The following is a 17,623-nucleotide window of genomic DNA, read 5'->3' as shown; positions in this document are numbered from 1 at the left end:
TTTGACCTGGAGAGGCTAAAGATTATTGAAATTGCCAGCATACTTAGCTGATGAAATTTGGAATATAGCAGAAAAATACTGAGATAGTCCTGGTTGTATTAAGTGCAACAGGATCTATGCAAACATGATGCCCACAACCATGGCATGTAAAATTCTTATGAGAAGAATCAGTACCTTTGGCACAATTGTTTAAAATTAATTTGTGTAGTGAGTGACTCAGCAATAACCAGCGCTAAATAAAGAAAGGTGCTTTAAACTCTCATTACATGCACTTGTATAATCTTATAAGGATTTGACTTGAGAACTAATACTTTTTCCATTCCTTGAGTGTGAGAAAAGCTTTATTTTGAAACAAAATGTATTCCAACAACTGCTAATAAATTTGTGTTGTCAACCCATAAATATACCTGTACGCAATCATAGATCGAGTGTCCATCAGACAGTGACCATGTCAGCAAAAGTCATCACCATTTATTTCTGACATCAAAATTTGCTATGCCTTAAATGTAAATTGATATATTCAATTCCTTCTCAAAATCTTCTAATGAATGTTATCTTTTTAAAATCAATACTATGGATAGATGGAATCATTAGGGTTCTAGGGGAGGTGTAGCAGGCATAGTTGGAGAGTCCTCAGTTGATGTGGAACACAAAGGACACACAAATCAATGATCAGTGATGGTCTTCCCTTCACCTGGAAAGCACGTGGAGACAGTTCCATTACTTAAATGTACAGAGAAAGCATCAAGAATGCCATACTTGCTGTTTTATAATAACTCATTGCCATTTGCCTGATTTGAAATGTTTTCCAATGTTGCAAGCTAACTTCAATTAGTAATAAAGAGGTGTTGCAGCCAGGACCACACAGTTGGGTTATCAAGGATGTGTGGCATTTATTATCATGTTATATGTAAATAGAAGGTACCTATCATCCTGTTGTAAGATTGTGAAAAAATATTGTATGCTTTAGATGATGGTGCACTGTATATAATGCCATATGACTGTTTTAAGGCATATGTGTGTTTACAAGCACAAACACGTAGACAGTTTATGTTCATAAATAGAACATGTTATTATGTGCAACTGGTTTTTCTTACGCAGATATCAGAACGAAAGCCTGTATTCAACAGCCAGTGAGAGAAGAGACTGTATCCACCCCACAGGAGGGAGTGCAAGAAAGGATTGACGCAAGGCAAGCTTTTATGGACAGGACACTGTCAAAACATGGAGCACAGGAGGATATACCCCTGTACATCTCCACATATACAACAGAGGTACTGCCATTAGCAGAGGGCTCTAAAGATTACAGCTTAGAAGAGCTCTCTCCCACTGAATACTCGAGCAGAGAGGTACTGCCTTTTGGACAGAGCTGTGTGGATTATATCCTAGAACACCCACTTCCCAATGAATGTCCAGCGGAGCAAAGGTTTTCTCTCAATGAAATGCAGCACAGTGGAACTGAACAGACCGAAACCATACCCCAACTAGGGCACATTGAGCAAACACTATTGCATACCCCGTCAATATGCTGTCAGATCCTTGAGAAACTTAATAGTAGTCTGGAGAAGCAAAATATCCTCCAGCGGGAAGTTAATAAGATTAACAAGGAATCCCTAAAGTTAAAAAGAAAACGATTACAGGCTGTTGAGAGTCGGAATGTGTTAACTCATAATTTAGTAATGGCGAACAGAGCTATGAGACAGCTGATGATGAGTTATGGAGGCATTACCAGAAACCTCCAAAAACTTGGTGAACTGTTGCAAAGACAAGAAAATATATACACTTTGTTAGCAATGAAATTAATACCTGCTGAGGAAAGCCAAGTTTACTTCTCATCCCTTGTGGCAGCATCATCACAAGCATCTGGCAAGGGTACTAAACCATTGTCTCAGCAGCCATAAAGAGAGGTGGGAGGTAAGAGTGGTAGAGGCACATGACATGATAATTAAAGGGACTTTTGTGCAATATATTATTCAGTGATTATCGCTTCACATATTACAATAGCTTTCATGCCAAAGCATTATGAAGAACTGCTGATGTCTGTATACTGGCATTTCAATTTGTGTTGTTAGTATATTTCTTATACAGGAGTGGCAATGTGTGTCTTGCCAACACGGTCTGTATGTTAATAAACATTTATATTGATGGACATTTTAATTTGTGTGTGACTGTTTATTGATCAGTAAAAATAAAGAATTAAACATGGGGTTGATTTAGACTGATTGACTTTTTGACATATCCTTGTGTATTAGGTGATCTAATGTTTAAATCCACAAATCATGGAAACAGAAATAGAGAATTTAAAATTGTATAAACACCACCAAACTCACCCCGACTACATGATTCCCTATGTACACATGGCACCATACACATGCCTACTGAGTTTACATCTTTACCCATGACTGCTCTTGTGTGTTTAAAGCTTTTGAAAAATGAATTTGTTGTCAATTTCTTCCTACAAAGTCTTTTTGACTTTTGCCCTGTGTATTGACTACCACCTCCATGAAAAATTTGGATCATATGTCATTCTTGACATTTTCCACTTCAGTCCCAGTAGTTCTGGAGGGCTTTTGAGCGTAGGGATTTGTGCTTCTGTCAAGCATTTCCCTCCATCCCTATCTGTTTTTCTAACATAGTCTTCATATCCTTCTCTGGGTCTAGTATCTTGCCGTGGGGCTCAAGCTGCACCTCACCAGAAAAAAATAAACCCTCAAAAGCCCAGTCTATATCATGGTATTGGATGGCGTATTTAAAAATGTATCTTCAGACAGTATTTTCTACCTTGCTTTCTATTTTTCTCTTGTCTCATTTTTAGCCCTTCCATTCTACGTTATGGCCGAAGCCTTCCTTACCATTAAATATAATGGGGTTACCCTGTCTCCCGCAGAACCAGGGGATGCAGTTATGAGCTACAAACAGTTCTGTCGGCTGAACGAAATCTCCTCAAGGGGAATAGTAAAATAATGTTTTTCATTAAACATTAAATACTAGAAGGGCCTATAAATGATCCCTCAAACATGTAGGAAACTTCTCCTACTCAAAAAACACAAATCTTTAAAGAAAAATAATATCTAAAAACCACTGACACAACACAACCATTAACTTTTTCAAATATATTATTTTTCATATATCAAAACATGTATATCTATCTGTTTTCATATTTCTCTTTTCAACGGCTGTCCAGAGAACATAAAGAAAACATCACATTAACATATACATAGTGAAAATCACAAATCTCCCAGTGATCACATACACAAACATGAGACCTTGAAACCACAAATAATCAAAATGTCCCAAAAATGTTTTGTTCAGTGTATCCTTATATCTTCTTTACATATTCCAAGGATAGCTGACATAGGATATAATGTAATGTCGTTGACGTTTCTACCCTGTGATCAAGTGTTATTCACTATACATCATGGCGGGTCTTCCTCAGGACTAAAACAGACCAAAGGGCAGCCTTAAATGTATTCAAAAAAAGACACATATGGTGTGTCCAAAACGGTATCCATTAGTTATGTAACATGACATCCCAGACCCCAGCCGGGGTTCACTCGATGTGGGGATGGGGTTATTTTCACCCTCCTTCAATTGTAGTCCTCTTGGCAAAATCGTGGCTTCATGTAAAATGTACAGCAGCAGCTCCTGTCATGTCTGCTGTCCTTCTGCGTGTCTTCCTTAGGCAACAGGTGGCTGCAGTGCCATGTTATAGCAAAGACGAACATGCATTGAACACTCTTTACCACACCTTATTTTGCATGCTTCCCCTGAAAGTATCACTCCTCAGTACCTCTTTTTTCTGACACGCAAGACAGATTGAAACAAGCTCCATTGCCCAGCACAATTGTATAGCAGCATGGGTTTTGTAGGTCTTTAAATCCTACATTTTATTTAAATTTCATGTTTAATTTCAATTTCTCTCCTTTGGAAGTCAAAATCTTATCTCTGCACCGAAATAGGCTATGTACGTTTCCTCGTTTACATTGTTCTTTTCCTGAGAGATTGCCAGGGGCTTTCACCTGCTCAGTTTAAATCAAACAGTTTTTTGAGACTATGTTAAATGTCCCTACTTTACAGATATAAAGTGGTGCTGGTATCTTGCACAATGAAGATCATAAACTGCTATCAGCACCAAAAAGGGTGACTTCTCCTAAGTGTCCACTTTTACCAGTGTGAAGACTGTTATTCAAAACTTTATTTTTCATCTCCACTGAGGAAAGGGCTAGAAAAATGCTTCAGAGTTATTTCCTGCTTAGCTTTTTATACCTGTCTTAACGGTGAAATAAAATTTTTGATAACTTAAGCAGAAACTTAACTTTGTGAAAATGTACATTAGGAGGCCTTTGGCCAGAACTGCCTTTAAATCTGTTCTGCTACTCATCACACCTTCAGAGCTGTAATACACATCTTTGGCTGGGAGAGTTAACAACTTTGTGGACAGTGCCTTCCCTAGGAACATAGAAAAAAGCTCATTGGTGATAACTGCTGACCCCGTAGCAGAGGTTAGCCGTCTGGGAGTGTCAGGAACAGTTGGCAGAACAAAGGGAAGCTATTGCACTACCTCTTTTTTGATTTGAAGATGGCCAGGAAGGCTTCCCCTATTCATTCCCATGGAACTCTTTGACACTTGGTTTCCAGTGACAGTAAGGAGGGAAATCAGTGTTGCGCATGTTAGGTAGGGTAGTGGCCAATAAACGGAAGACAGGAATGCCTGGTGGCAGCTGGGTCCTGCCATGTTGAAACAGGAGATCCTGTGTAATTATACAGTAAGGCAAAGAGCAAGTGCTTCAAACGTAGGTGGGGAAACTGCAAGAAAATATATAGGAATGAGTGACAGATTTTCTTCATTCACTGACTAGTGCACAAGATAAATCTGGCACATCAACCACCACCACCTTCTCAGAACGTTCCTGGACCTGAGAAGACTCAATCTGTAGATGTAGGCCCTGCTGGAAGAAAAACCCTGATGTATGACTCCTGCTAAAAGAAGTGAAGTCTCACAAGGACTCATGGCTCCTGAATCCTACTGGTACAGGACCTGCTGCTCTCCATGGGTTAAGTGATGTTTCTCCTGTTTACCTGCTTCAGTGGCACGAAAAGCAGAAGGTCTCCTGACTCCAAGAGAGTTCAGCTGACTAAAGAGAACTAGACTTTGTAGAATACCTGGCTGGAGAGAGACCGGGTACTTAGCCTCCTGCGCTGAGCAGCTAGTAGCTGCAGGACCTGAGGAAGTTTTCTCTGCAGTTTGAGGCTACGTCTAAAGGTAAACCTTTGACCAGAACAACTGACTTGGTGTATCCGACCTCCATTCCATCTTGAGCGGTCTGAAACTGTCCCTAGGTTCCAGTCCACTGAGAACAGCTGTTTTTCCTTTGTGCTTATTGCCTTAAAATGTTAACATTTAATATCTCTGTAACCCTTAACCTGTTTTGATGAGCTTGGTGTCTTTTTACTCATGAAGTCTTTTTTCTAATTTTCTAAATTGGTTTGGTAATTTTAGTGTGTTGTATTCTGTGTTTTAACTTTGTTGGCACTGCTTGAACTTACCATGCACTTCTCTTGGGAGTGTCTGCTGAATGAACAAAAACTACCAGGGGTTGAGCAGAGGTTCGCTCAGGACTGTGTTTTTACCCAACCACAGTGGGTTTGTTGAGTTGATAGGACTATGCCCCTCCAAAATGAATACCTCCACTTCTGGCTTAACTAATAAACTAAGATTAGAAAAAAACATATTAGTTCTAGCTTAGAGCAAGATGACCTGGAGTCCATTAAGAATCTTAGTTAGAATTGTCACCCCAACAGACAGCTTAGGTCGACTCATACCTTTCAAGTCATCAGACCCAGGTTCAAAAGAGAAAGGAGTGGAGGAAGAATGTTCTCAACAAACGCGGCAAGGCTCTGGAACTCCCTCCCAATCTCTATTCGTTCAGAACCCAACCTTCGGCACTTCCGGAAAAAACTAAAAACCTTTCTCTTCAGCAGATAAAATTGACCCGCCCATACACCTGTACTTGGCTAAGCGCTAGGATGCCTGCGGGTAGCTATCGCGCTCTACAAAAACCATATCCAATCCAATCCATAAGCATGTCAGGCATATAGTGAAACTGTGTATGTCACTAAGGTTGTATACTTCGAAAAAATAAATACTAAGATCCTCATTTATGTCTTGTAGGCGTGCCTCCATTTAGCTGTCATGCAAAATGCACGGCATCTGCCAGTCCAATGGCAGACCGCTCACCACTTTTGGTAGTGTCGTGGTGCCTTTTATTGGTAAAACTGCTTCCGCCAACATGGCAGGAGCAGTTTTGTCAAAAACTGCAAGTATTTGCCGGTTCACCGTGCCACTGCGGCAATGAAAAGCTCTCCGGCATCCTTTTCATTTTTTATCAGCAAACCCCAAATGAGTGGTTTGTTTTTGGGCCATGATATATCGATAGATCTGACACACTGGATATTTTTTCCCACCACGTGGGGTCGTTGACAGTTTTTTTGTTCCACATCCTGGACAGGCACAACACATGAGTGGTTTGGTCTTGGACTTGGATTTGTGGCATCTCTGGAGACAGGGTGTTTCCAACAGCAGTGCTATCTGTCTCATCCGAAACACAGTCGTGGCTCCAAATGAAGTGGGGAGAACCGTGGTCCAGGCAGAGGGGACATCTCAAAATGTTTAATGAATGCACCTTTACCACTGAGCTGGAAATGAGCCCCTTATGCACTTTAACATTGCTGAGCCTAACTCATAAGCATATGTTTAACCCAAGGCTATCTTATGACCGGCCAAAAGGTCATCTGAGGGAGACAAACTGTGTCATTTGAGAATTAAAGTCCTGTAGGCTGTATTGTTTGTTCAAAAGTGTAAAAACTTCTCAAAATACTTGTGTGAGTATCTCTGATGTGGGCTTATTATGCTTAATGTGATAATGCGGGCTTTTCAGAATAATGCCCTTCCAAAGGAACTGGCGGATCCCTTGCTACAGACTAATGATCCTCCTCCCATTAACAAGAGACATTGACTCTGACACAATGCATGGACCATCTGGACAGAGCGGGTTTGGCAACATGTGTGATATTTACAGCAAAACATGTTCTCTTTAGCAGCTACGGGGAAGAGCTGTAGCATTCTGGCAAGCCGTATCTGGCTCAGTATAATAAACATTTTCCTTCTGGAAAGGTAACTGGCCCCACAATAAAGCATGAAGTGTAAATCCTACAATATACCATGATACAGTAGTGACACCTGACAGCAGCGGCGTAGCATGGGTTGCCAGCACCTGGGGCAAGGCAAGGATTGCGCCCCCTAGCCCGTGCACCGGTAGGTAGCACTTCCTGGTGCAAAATAAAAATAAACAAAATAATTAGTCGTACGAATTTCTTTTCTTTAGAAGTTTAGCGCCCTCCACGAATTTTGCACCCGGGGCAGCTGCCCCTGTGGCCCACCACCCACGCTGTGCCACTGCCTGACAGACGCTGCATTGCGTTAGATCAACGCACCGCTATGTAACACATTCTGATGTGTGGCAGATGTGCAGGGGAGGCTATGCAGACGATATGTCAAAGTCAACAAGTTACGTTTGTTTGTGTTCTCTTCTTGTTACTTCGAACCTCTTGCTTCTAGCACGAATAACTGATAATAGCAATAAATGTAATCCTTTCATGTTTTCTACCTTTATTAATACCCGAGTCCTCTCGCAAAATGACAAAGGCCATTAGGTGTAATATTTTGTATTCACCAACATCAAGTATATTGTGTTTCCACCATTGTTGTCACCTGTAGAGAGAAAACTGAGTATGAACATGCATGGTTTGCCGAGGCCTTGCATATTGTGCAGGTTAATGTCCTGCACAGAGTGTGGCACGTTCATATGCAGTGTGGAAATCCCCCTGGGCTGTCTTCAATTTCAGGTTACACTCACCGCCTACTTCAGTTGCCTTTTGCTATGTGGAGAGTGAATGAAAGTGAAACAGCCCTCTGACCGCCCCCCCCCCCCCCCCCCCTCGTTGCTGCGGTGACCCAGTTTCAGCTCTGTGATTCACCGAAGTACGATAGGGCGGCCAGAGCCGGGACAGAGCAAGGTGAGTGCGGACGGGCGGGCGAATTTCTCCTTCGTTTGAAGTTTTTTTAATATGACAAACTTTTTCAAATCGAGGACCGAGATTCGCGTGTGCATTTTTCCCCATTTGTGCAGCCATATAGAGAGGGAAACAACCCTTTAGGGCAAAAGGGGAAGACAGCCCCCTGCGGAACAGTGCTGCATTTAGATAATTTTCTAAAGGCCCTCGAAGCACTCCATAAAAATACAATAATCCTAAACTAGGTTTACTCGCTGCACCACCCTCAGCTCTGTAGGTATATTTAAAAGAATAAAGACAACAAGACAGAGGCAGTCCGTGTTTGTTAACATGGCCTTTGAGAGAGCTTGCGCAGTTCGTCACGCAATTGTTTTTTCTTAACAGTTCATACAAAATATACATCCCTAGAGGGATATTTGGTCTGTTAAATTGCCATACGCCTTTTGCTTCCACTCACACCAGCATGGGGCAATGATGAGTCAGCCCACTTTACCTATTGGCTCCCTTCACTTTAAGTGACTGACAAAGCCTGTGCACATTTTTCACATCCACCTAAAAATAGTTCCTTTCCCTTCTGTGACAAATCTATTTAATGTTTGTTTTATTTAAATTGATTTTACATACCAGGGGCCCTATTATAGATAGGGCGCAATTTTCCAGTTTGCGCCACGCACACCTGTGTGGCAGGTGTAAACAGGAAAAGTGTGCCCTATCATGTGGAATGCGCTGCCCTCAGGGCAGCGGCGAACTCGAGAGACATTCAAGAGACATACTGAGCAGCTGTTAAAAAGCTGCATGTTTCTCTGTGCAGGCGACAACCTGCCTGCACTTACAAGAGGAGAGAGAGGTCCCCTTACAAGCGGGTGCAGTGAGCAGTTGTGGCCCATGCTGGTGGGAGCGGTGGGGCCGGGTGGTGGGGGATTCGACAGACGACCACGAGGGAAAATTATTAAATAATACATTTTTCTTCGTCATCTGTCAAAATTCCCCCCACCCAGCCCCACCGCTCTTACCTGCACGGCCCGCGGCTGGCAGTGAGTGACTGCACCTGTCTGCACGGGGATATCTGGGGTGTCCATAGGACCACCTTTGCCCCCTCCATAGGGCTACCATGAGGTGGCGCCTTGACAGTGTGCCTCCTGACAGCTTCTTTGCCTCTGCGTCTGTAATACTGCACGGGTGCAGAGGTAAAGTGATACCCTCATTCGCATAGGGCCATGCCTCCATGCAAATAAGGGAATGCTCTTGAGAAAGCGCTGGCGCACACAAGCGTCTGTAGTCCCTTCTGTAATGCCAACGTGCCTCGCTGGGACGCAAATCAGGCTCACATGCCCATTGCGCCCCCTGGGGCACATTTTGTGATACGGTCCCAGTTATTTGTCTTCAGTGCAGAGCAAGTGCCAGGTGAGATGGTGATTTATTTTTCATCTCCTTATTGAAATTGGTTATACAAAATTGTAGCTGCCTGCAATTTGAGTGATTGGTTATTGGTGATTTGTTTGTGTCTTTTTCACAAATAACAATATTAAAAAGCATTGTACAACACAAAAAGCTTAACATGAGTAAAACAGCCACATCAGAGAATGTGTTTAATGTAAAAAAAACATTTTGCAAGCATATTGTGTCCACATATATATGGTTGCATGTTTTCTTTTTTTCAGTTTGTGGTATTTGCTTGCAATAATTTGCTAAACAAACTTCTTGGTTTTGCTAAGACTTGTTTTCCTATGCTTACAGCTTTGTATGAATAGGAAAAAAGTATTGACAGTAGATTTGTCTGCAAATTGAATAACAGAAAAATGCTCATTGACCTGCTTGGAAATACGAAGAGTTTTCCCAACTTTTTAGTGAATATTTGTGAGAAAAAATGTATTTTTCCTTTCTGATTGTGGTTTGTTTTTGTAGTAGTAGTAGATGTTATTGTTTATGATTTAGCCTGACAGGTTTATTCTACTGATAAACACAAACAGAAAACAACGTATTTCCTGTCTGTAGCTATTTTTGATAGTGGAAAATACAGAAAAATTGGCATCTTTCGGTCCCTTTCCAAGCTATTGCTCGTGAATAGTTTGAGAGATTGAGAGCACGTGGAGTCTAAAAACTGCATGAGATGTCCTTCAATAACTGCATAGCTCAGCACAATCTGAATGATCCCGTGTTCCGTCCTCAACAATACCACAGACTCTTGTGAGCCAAAAGGCAGAAACATGTTGTCGGTCTAAGTGGGGATGGGTATTGGTTCCCCTAGTTTCCACACTGGTTCTTAATACCAAGTGATATATTACTCACATTAAAAGGTAGTTTTTTTTATTTATCACATTGGTTTTTACATATTCATATCACAGGTTCAATAGTTATAAGTGCCTCTTTTAATATAAAGAGTAGGCCTACTCTTCATCAAACAGGGTTTTTGAAGAGCGAAGGGCGTCTGTGATTAAGCATGACAGCTGGTGGTGTGTGAGGACAAGCCATCACAATTTTTTTGTGTGTCCATAGATAGACTTTAGGTGGACAATCACTTATAAGAGGAACAAACGAACGGGTGGCTTTTCTAGTGCTTAACCCTTCAGGGGATGTTGCTGTGGATGGAATAAGCTGATTAAAAATGAGAGGCAACCATTGTTAATGAAGAGAATTTTTTTTAAAGCCTTCCTGAATGACAATTGATCCTGTGTGGCCCTCAGATGAGTAGACGGCTTGTTCCATTATTTGCGTTGACTGCTGAGAATGACCACCCAGCAGAACGAGTGAACTTAAAATATGTAACTAGAGTCAAGGCATACAAACGTAAGCGGCGTGTTCTATTTGAACATAGGCAGTGACTTTACCTTTTATGTAAGAATGTCCCTTTTGGTGAAAAGCCAGCTGAAAACTATATAGGCATTTTAACATATTATGTTTCTTTACTGCCTTAAACTGAAACCAAAGATCATCTTAGTGCATCTTTTTAAACCAAGAATAGAGGAAGCCGCCATATTGTGCATTAACTTTAGTTTCTGAATGTCTCCCTGAGGTAGACCTTGATAAAGAGAATTGCAGTAATCTAGTTGTGATCATTCTGCATTCCATAGGAAAACAATTGCTAGATTTTCTTCAAACGTTTGAGATAGTAAAAATAGTTTGAAGTCAATTTATTGATGTTAGGTGGCATAGATACAGAGTTACCCAGCATTACTCCGAGTCTTCTTACAGTTTCAATTGGGCTAGGTGGATTACCTAGTTCAAAGGAGCTCCAATTAGCAACCAAAATTGAACTGTATGCCCTCCAAATTAGAGGTTCAGTCTCATCAGTGCTGTTTTAACATATTTTTCGACATCCATCAGATGACATTGAAGAGATAAGATTTCAATGTAATTTTGATTCCCCTCTTGGATTGTCTAGTTTTGTTACTAGCTGAATGTCATCCGCGTAGGCCATGACAGTAACTCCAGATGACCTAATAAACCTAACGAGAGGGCCCATACAGATGTTAAATAAAGTGGGGAATATTGAGGAACCCTGCCGAACCTCTTGATTTACCGGCTGAAACTCAGACTGGAATGCTAACTTTCTTCCTGCCTGACTGACATGTAGGAGTGTATCCAGTTTAAAGCTGCATCTCTGATGCCACATCAATACAGTCTACTGCTTAAAATACCATGCGAGATGTAGCAGAAGGATCCAATCAGATTAGAGTTGGTATACCACCCTAGTGCAGCATCCCTCAAATTTCATCATCCACTGCAATCAAGGTGGTCTCTGTCCTGTTCCGTGATCCCAAACCAGATTGTGCTGCGTCCAGGGCTATATTTTTCTGCAGATGGGAAGAATTTGCCTGTTAACATTTTTAATTGATGCAAGCAATTGAGACATCACATGGTAACTGCTCAGAGTATTCAGACTGACAGTAGTTTTTTTCAATAGTGGAATATTCATTGTGTGTTTTCAAGCAAGAGGCGCTGACACAGTGATAATAGATGTATTAAGAATGGGTGTTAGCATGTTGCTAAAATATTCATGAGCTCGATATAAATTCTTGGCGGAAAAAGCTTTAAAGATAGCCAGATTTGATTCATTTTAAAATAGCTAGCATGGACTCTGGAGAGAGTTTATCAAATCAAGTTAATAAATATTTTGGGACAGCACCATCGGACATGAAATTCAAGAAGCTTAAGAATGTCTGAAACTATTTATTTTATTTATTTATTTTATTTGATGAGTTTTATATAGCGCTCGCTAGACCCGGAGGTATCAGAGCGCTTTACATAGGAACAGCGAGTTGCAAGTTACAAAAATTAAACTTTAGTTGCACAATGTTACATAGTAAAAACAAGAATTACTAGAGAATAGCAAAGAAAGAACACCTAATAAAACAAAGTTACACAGTACTATGCGTTATAAGAGCATGGCGAAACAGAAAACAAAACATCCTAAGGGGCAAAGAAGGTATAGGGAAAAGTAAAAAGGGGTAAGGGATAAAGCAGATCAGGAGAGTGAAAGAAAAACAAACCAGAATATGGCCGAGCAATCTCAGCAACCCATGATTCGGAGCCCGTAATAGGTGAGAGGAGTGAAGGGGACCTAAGGGGGGGTAAGAATTATGGGTCAGTCAGGCGAGAACGTGGAGCAGTCAAGCGGAATAGAGAAACGATCGGAGGTAGCCCAGATGGAGTCCAGCGGGGGTGAGGAATGGACAACGGTCGACAAAATGGAGGATCCAGGTCATGGTACAAAGGTCGACAAAATGGAGGATCCATGTCATGGGCACCGAGAGAACCATCCCAAACGGGCGGAACACACAAAGCCCAAAAAGCCGAGAGAGCTGAATCCACGGAGTGGAGCCGGAGGGGGACGCAGTCACAGCACCAAAGGAGGGCAGAGGGCTGGAGAATACCGAGCACCAACAGGCCGTCCGGGTGCACAGGCTCTGGTCCGCGGGGGCAACAGTGCCGTTCATCCACACGCCGATGGTCAGGAGAAGTTTGCCTGAGGTGCAAGGGCAGCAGTCCCAGAGAAAGGGAGGCAACAGCGCAGTCCAGGAGAGCGCGCCTCCCAGGCTCAGAAGGCAATGAAAATCCCGGGGGCATCACACCGCAGTGCAGTGAAACTCGATGCCACTGCACCCCCGGACCTAGAAACAAGACTCACGCATTCCAGTCGTTCATTGGAAGGCAGAGCTGGTGGGCAGGCGGCAGGGCAAGCCGCAGCAGTCGAAACCCGGAAGGCTGGGGAACGGTCAGGAGGGGTGAACCTCCGCCCAGCTCCTCAACAGCCATCCGGAGAATTCCAACAGGCATCAGCTCCACGAGACTGGCTCTGTCTACAGCCAACCATCAACGATCAGTCTGAAGGCAGGGGGAGAAAGGAGACAGCAGCGAAGAGACAAGGAGATTTTGGAGAACTGTGCCCGATGTCAGACTGGGTAGGTGACTGCCATGGCGGAGAGCCGGAGTCAATCTCCCCTATAGTTGTCGGCGCAGCTCCACCGGGCATTGGCCATGTTACTCTGTTTCCGCCAGTCAGAAAGATGATCCTGGATTTCATCCGAAGATTCAAGCTCAGAAACAGCAGAATTAGCGGGACGAGGGCCGCAGGCAAGTACGATCCAGGTGAGAAAAAGGGTCCATGAGGGGGTGGAAAGTATGGGATTTGGGCCAAAAAGGCAATCGCTAGCCAGGAGTTCCCAGCCAGACCTCCTCACCTGTCAGCCATTTTACCTGTCAAGATTGAATTGTGAATAGATTATTAAAATTTAGTCATTGAAAATCTGATGCAGAGTCATAGAAAGTCTGTGATTGAGAAAGCAAGCTTCAGTTACAGTGGGCATTAATAAAAGAATCAACTGTTTTGAAAATTTCTAATATAAACTTTGAGTGGGTTTAATGTCCACTTTGTGCTCAGGATTCGACGGCTGTCTCATCTATCTCAGTTCACTGCATCTGATTCAGCCGCTTTTTACCTCTATTTTTTTATTCGTCCTACCCAAGGTGCATTTCTGTCTTGCCATGTTTTGATTAAGAGAGCTATATCTTTCCACTGCGAATAACAGGACCTTGAATAGCGGTGCATGAAGAACCTCCATCACAGCCCTGGCGGTGAAGAAAGTCGTAAGATACTTGGCGGTACCAAAGGGCACCACCAACCATATTGCGGCCTTCGGACTGCCGCAAGACCGCCAGGGAAAGGCGGTTCACTGGCCGCTGCGCCGGTGCAATGGCGGTCCGACTGTCAAAGTCCTAATAGGGCAGTCAGACTGCCGGTGCGGCGGTGGCTGGACTGCCACCACCACACCCCGACGAGTCTAGCGGTCCTCGGACCAACAGACTCGTAATTAGGGCCCTGAGGTCTCATTCTTTCTGAGCTGTCCCTTGTTTTGGGAGCTAATACCCACCTTGTAATCACTGATACCGATGGGTGCTGTACCCACCAGGTGCAGCATCACCTACTGATTCTATGTTTTTTGTTTATTTCTTGTCTGTTTACACCGCAGTTTTTGGTTTGCAGCTTTTTTAGCTAGTATCCACAGAAAACTATTAAAACAGTGGAATTGCCCAGTTGTTGAAAGGGGCCTTTAAGAACATACCACACAGACTCGGGAGGGAGTGGGTGGGAGGGCGTGAAGATGATGCTTAGAGCCTGCAGGCGGGCCTGGGATGAACAGGTGCGGTGACCTTGCCTCCTCTGAGGCAGTGCACAATCCAGTGCAGTCCACTCAAACCGCGCTCTCGATCGATAGCCTATTAAGGCAGCACAACAAGTCTCCATAAAGGCAGTGGTTAGCTATGTTTATAAATGGAACACCGCATAATGAGACGGAGTCAATACCAGCCTGTGCCAGTCATTTCAAAAGGAGCCTCACACATTTCATATCTTGTCTTAAGGCCGAGGCCTTCGGCTGTTTAATAAAATGACAGCCGACGGCTTCTGTCAGACCTCTTCTGTTTTTTAACAGCGCATTTTGGCTCTCACTGCTACGAGCTTCAATTTGTTTTATGTACTTATTAGGTACATAAAAAGTTTATTAGAGCAGCATACTGTCTCTTCCTGGTGTCTAATCCATTTGCACATGAATATATTATAAACCTGTATCCATGCAAGGTTGCTAATGCATTCCCCCAGTTTTTATTCCGTCCTTTTCTTATAACTAAATCAAAGCAATTGCAAAAAAAAATATTTAAGTAATCAAAATACCAGCTGGCTAGTTCTATTAAGTGTGTTTCCTGTGCTCTCATTTACGAAATTTCCAAAATAAACCTTAAAATGCTGATTCCGCTGGCTCAGAGGTTTTTTGTTCGTTTTCCTATTTTTCTTGACAGTTATGAATCATTAATTTATGACGTTAATCTGGCAACAGTACGAGTTTTAATCAGAGCTCCCATTTATAGCCTTGTTCGCAGGTGGGCAAACCGAAGCCTGCTTGCATTCCCCTCCCAGCACCCTCCAATCTCGCTTCAAAGGACCCGGTGTTTGCGAGGCTCTTCCGTGAAAATAGTTCTAAATAAAGCTTGTTATTCGAAAATATACGTAGCAGGCGCCTTGCCACTGTTTGTCTATTGTAGATGATGTGACGACCTATCAGCTGCCCATCCATCTTCTAAATGCCTTATTCAGTAACTTATGTTTGTGGATTTATTTTCTGCAAAATAAATCTGGTGCAGCAGGCAGTCTTGACTGGATGTAGGCTTAAGGAATGATGATGTAGGTACACAGTCAAGAGATAAATAACAAAGCCTAAACCAAAACATTGCACATATTTTCTGTTTTTGACAGGTTTTTTTTTGTCTCAATGTAGTGTGTAGTTTGCAGGGAATAGCACTGACCTGCATAATACATGCCGAATTGTGAGTGGGAAAAGAAGGCAGGTGATAACTTTGAGAAAGAGCCAGAGAACTACAACAACACAAGCATTTGCAGAGCCATTAGGTTTGGTAATATTGTGCTAACTCATCCAAACACAGGCATGCACAATTATTGTTTGCATATTTGGAACATTAAAGCCAAACTTCTTGCTTTGCCAGTGCTTGTTTGCTGTTATTTCTTTTATGATTTTGGGTATCATCAGTATACTATGACATCCCGTCCTTTGACTACGAACACTCTGCCCTGTGCATTTAGTTTACTTTATTCTGTTTGATGAAAACGAAGACCTAAGATCAAATGAATGAGATGTTTGCCTTGTTGCTTCCACTCAGCACTTACAAACACAATCACCCTAAGAGTCTTAAAACTCTTTCTCACCTTATGTGACACCACCGTGCACTGCCAGAGCTTGTTGCTGCCCTTCTGACAACTGTGGGGAGCTTTAGAAAGTGCCGGGGCACTCGGCTCTCAGAATACTGGTTGCAGCGAATGCCAATTTACCTCTCCCTTTCCTGGCCTGGCACTACTCTTGTGGTGCCTTCCCAGGGAACCACGGCTATGAAGGCGGGGAAAGCAGTGCTTAATTTGAGCCGATGGCACGACACTTAATCATCACCACCGGTGCTTATAGCGCAAACTCGACCCAAAGGTATTGGAGCGCTTTTCATGAGCACCAGTTAAGGATACCTTTATTTTTTGTAGGCACTAGGAGATTAAGTGATTTGCCCAGAATCACAGGACCTTGAGCCTATGCCGAGACTCAAACCTGGTTCCTCAGCTCCAAAGTCGGCAGCTCTGGACGTTACTCCACATCCTCTACCCACTTGTAGTGTTTCATGGTTAGTAGCTAGTTGTGACATAGGCGGCGCTAATAGCAGCAATGGACTGCTGCTAGCTGCCTCCTGACGAGAGCCCCTGCGCTTGTTTTTTCTCAAATTACCCACTGGGGGGGGGAAGGAGTGCAGAGAAAGCATTGTGAGGGAAAGCAGGAGAAGGTGCAGTGGCAGGTACAAAGACAGGCGCAGTTGTACCAGGGTGCACAGGAACCGGGGGTAGATGTGAATCACAGTTGCCCCAGCAGCAGGCTGTGCTGTAGGGAGCACTGGGTGAGCTCTGTGTACCAGCAGACTGTGTGGGTTTTAGTTATGGCTGGTGCTCATTCCCACTAGCTTGCCTGGGCTGGCTTCTCCGCAGCCTTGCCTTCCTTGGGAACTGCAAGGCAGACCACGGCATGCCAGCCCTGAAGATGGAGCAGGGAGTCTAGAGAATTCACTGTGAGAAGATGCAGGACCCTGTGTGACGCGAGGTACAAAGGCTGTGGTGCCAGAGTGTGCATGAAGCACAGATTCGGATAGAACTACAACTCATCCTGACTAAAGCGAGGTGAAGCTAAGAGTCCATAAACTATCTGAACTAAGCTTTAAAACTGTGTCCGCCAGTCACAAGCATCTTAAAGGGAACCTTAATCAGGAGGATGAGCCGTGATAGGCCTGACTCTCTATACTGTATCTTTGATTATAATGAAAGCAAAAAATATATCCCACCCAGTTGTGAATCACTCTTGGGAAGTACCTACCTGATACCATTTGGATGCAAGTGAGACTTCCACTGTGACTCAGAGATGCAAATGCATGCTATAAAAAATGGGCCCTCTGCTGGGGACATGTCTGCTAAATGTGCAGGCAATGAGGTGGCAAGAAAAGCATTCCT

At 43.1% G+C, this 17,623-nt stretch overlaps 1 protein-coding gene across 13 annotated transcripts in view; it reads left to right on the top strand.

Annotated features, from left to right (window-relative positions):
- NFIA (nuclear factor I A) overlaps positions 1-17,623 on the top strand; it is a 775,047-nt gene that overhangs the window by 589,453 nt on the left and 167,971 nt on the right. For 2 of the 13 annotated variants that reach the window (XM_085602458.1, XM_085602463.1), the window contains exon 5: positions 1,102-2,151. The exons of the other annotated variants lie outside the window; for them this stretch is intronic. In XM_085602458.1, the coding sequence (XP_085458584.1) occupies positions 1,102-1,901 (800 nt within the window). In that variant the 3' untranslated portion in view covers positions 1,902-2,151. Of the gene's footprint in view, positions 1-1,101; positions 2,152-17,623 lie in introns of those variants that run through there. 13 annotated transcript variants of the gene reach the window in all.

Source organism: Triturus cristatus, chromosome 4_2 (assembly GCF_964204655.1).
Source record: "Triturus cristatus chromosome 4_2, aTriCri1.1, whole genome shotgun sequence".
NCBI lineage: Eukaryota > Metazoa > Chordata > Amphibia > Caudata > Salamandridae > Triturus > Triturus cristatus.
Note: the sequence above shows the minus strand (reverse complement) of the source record. Positions and strands in the feature narration are given on the sequence as shown.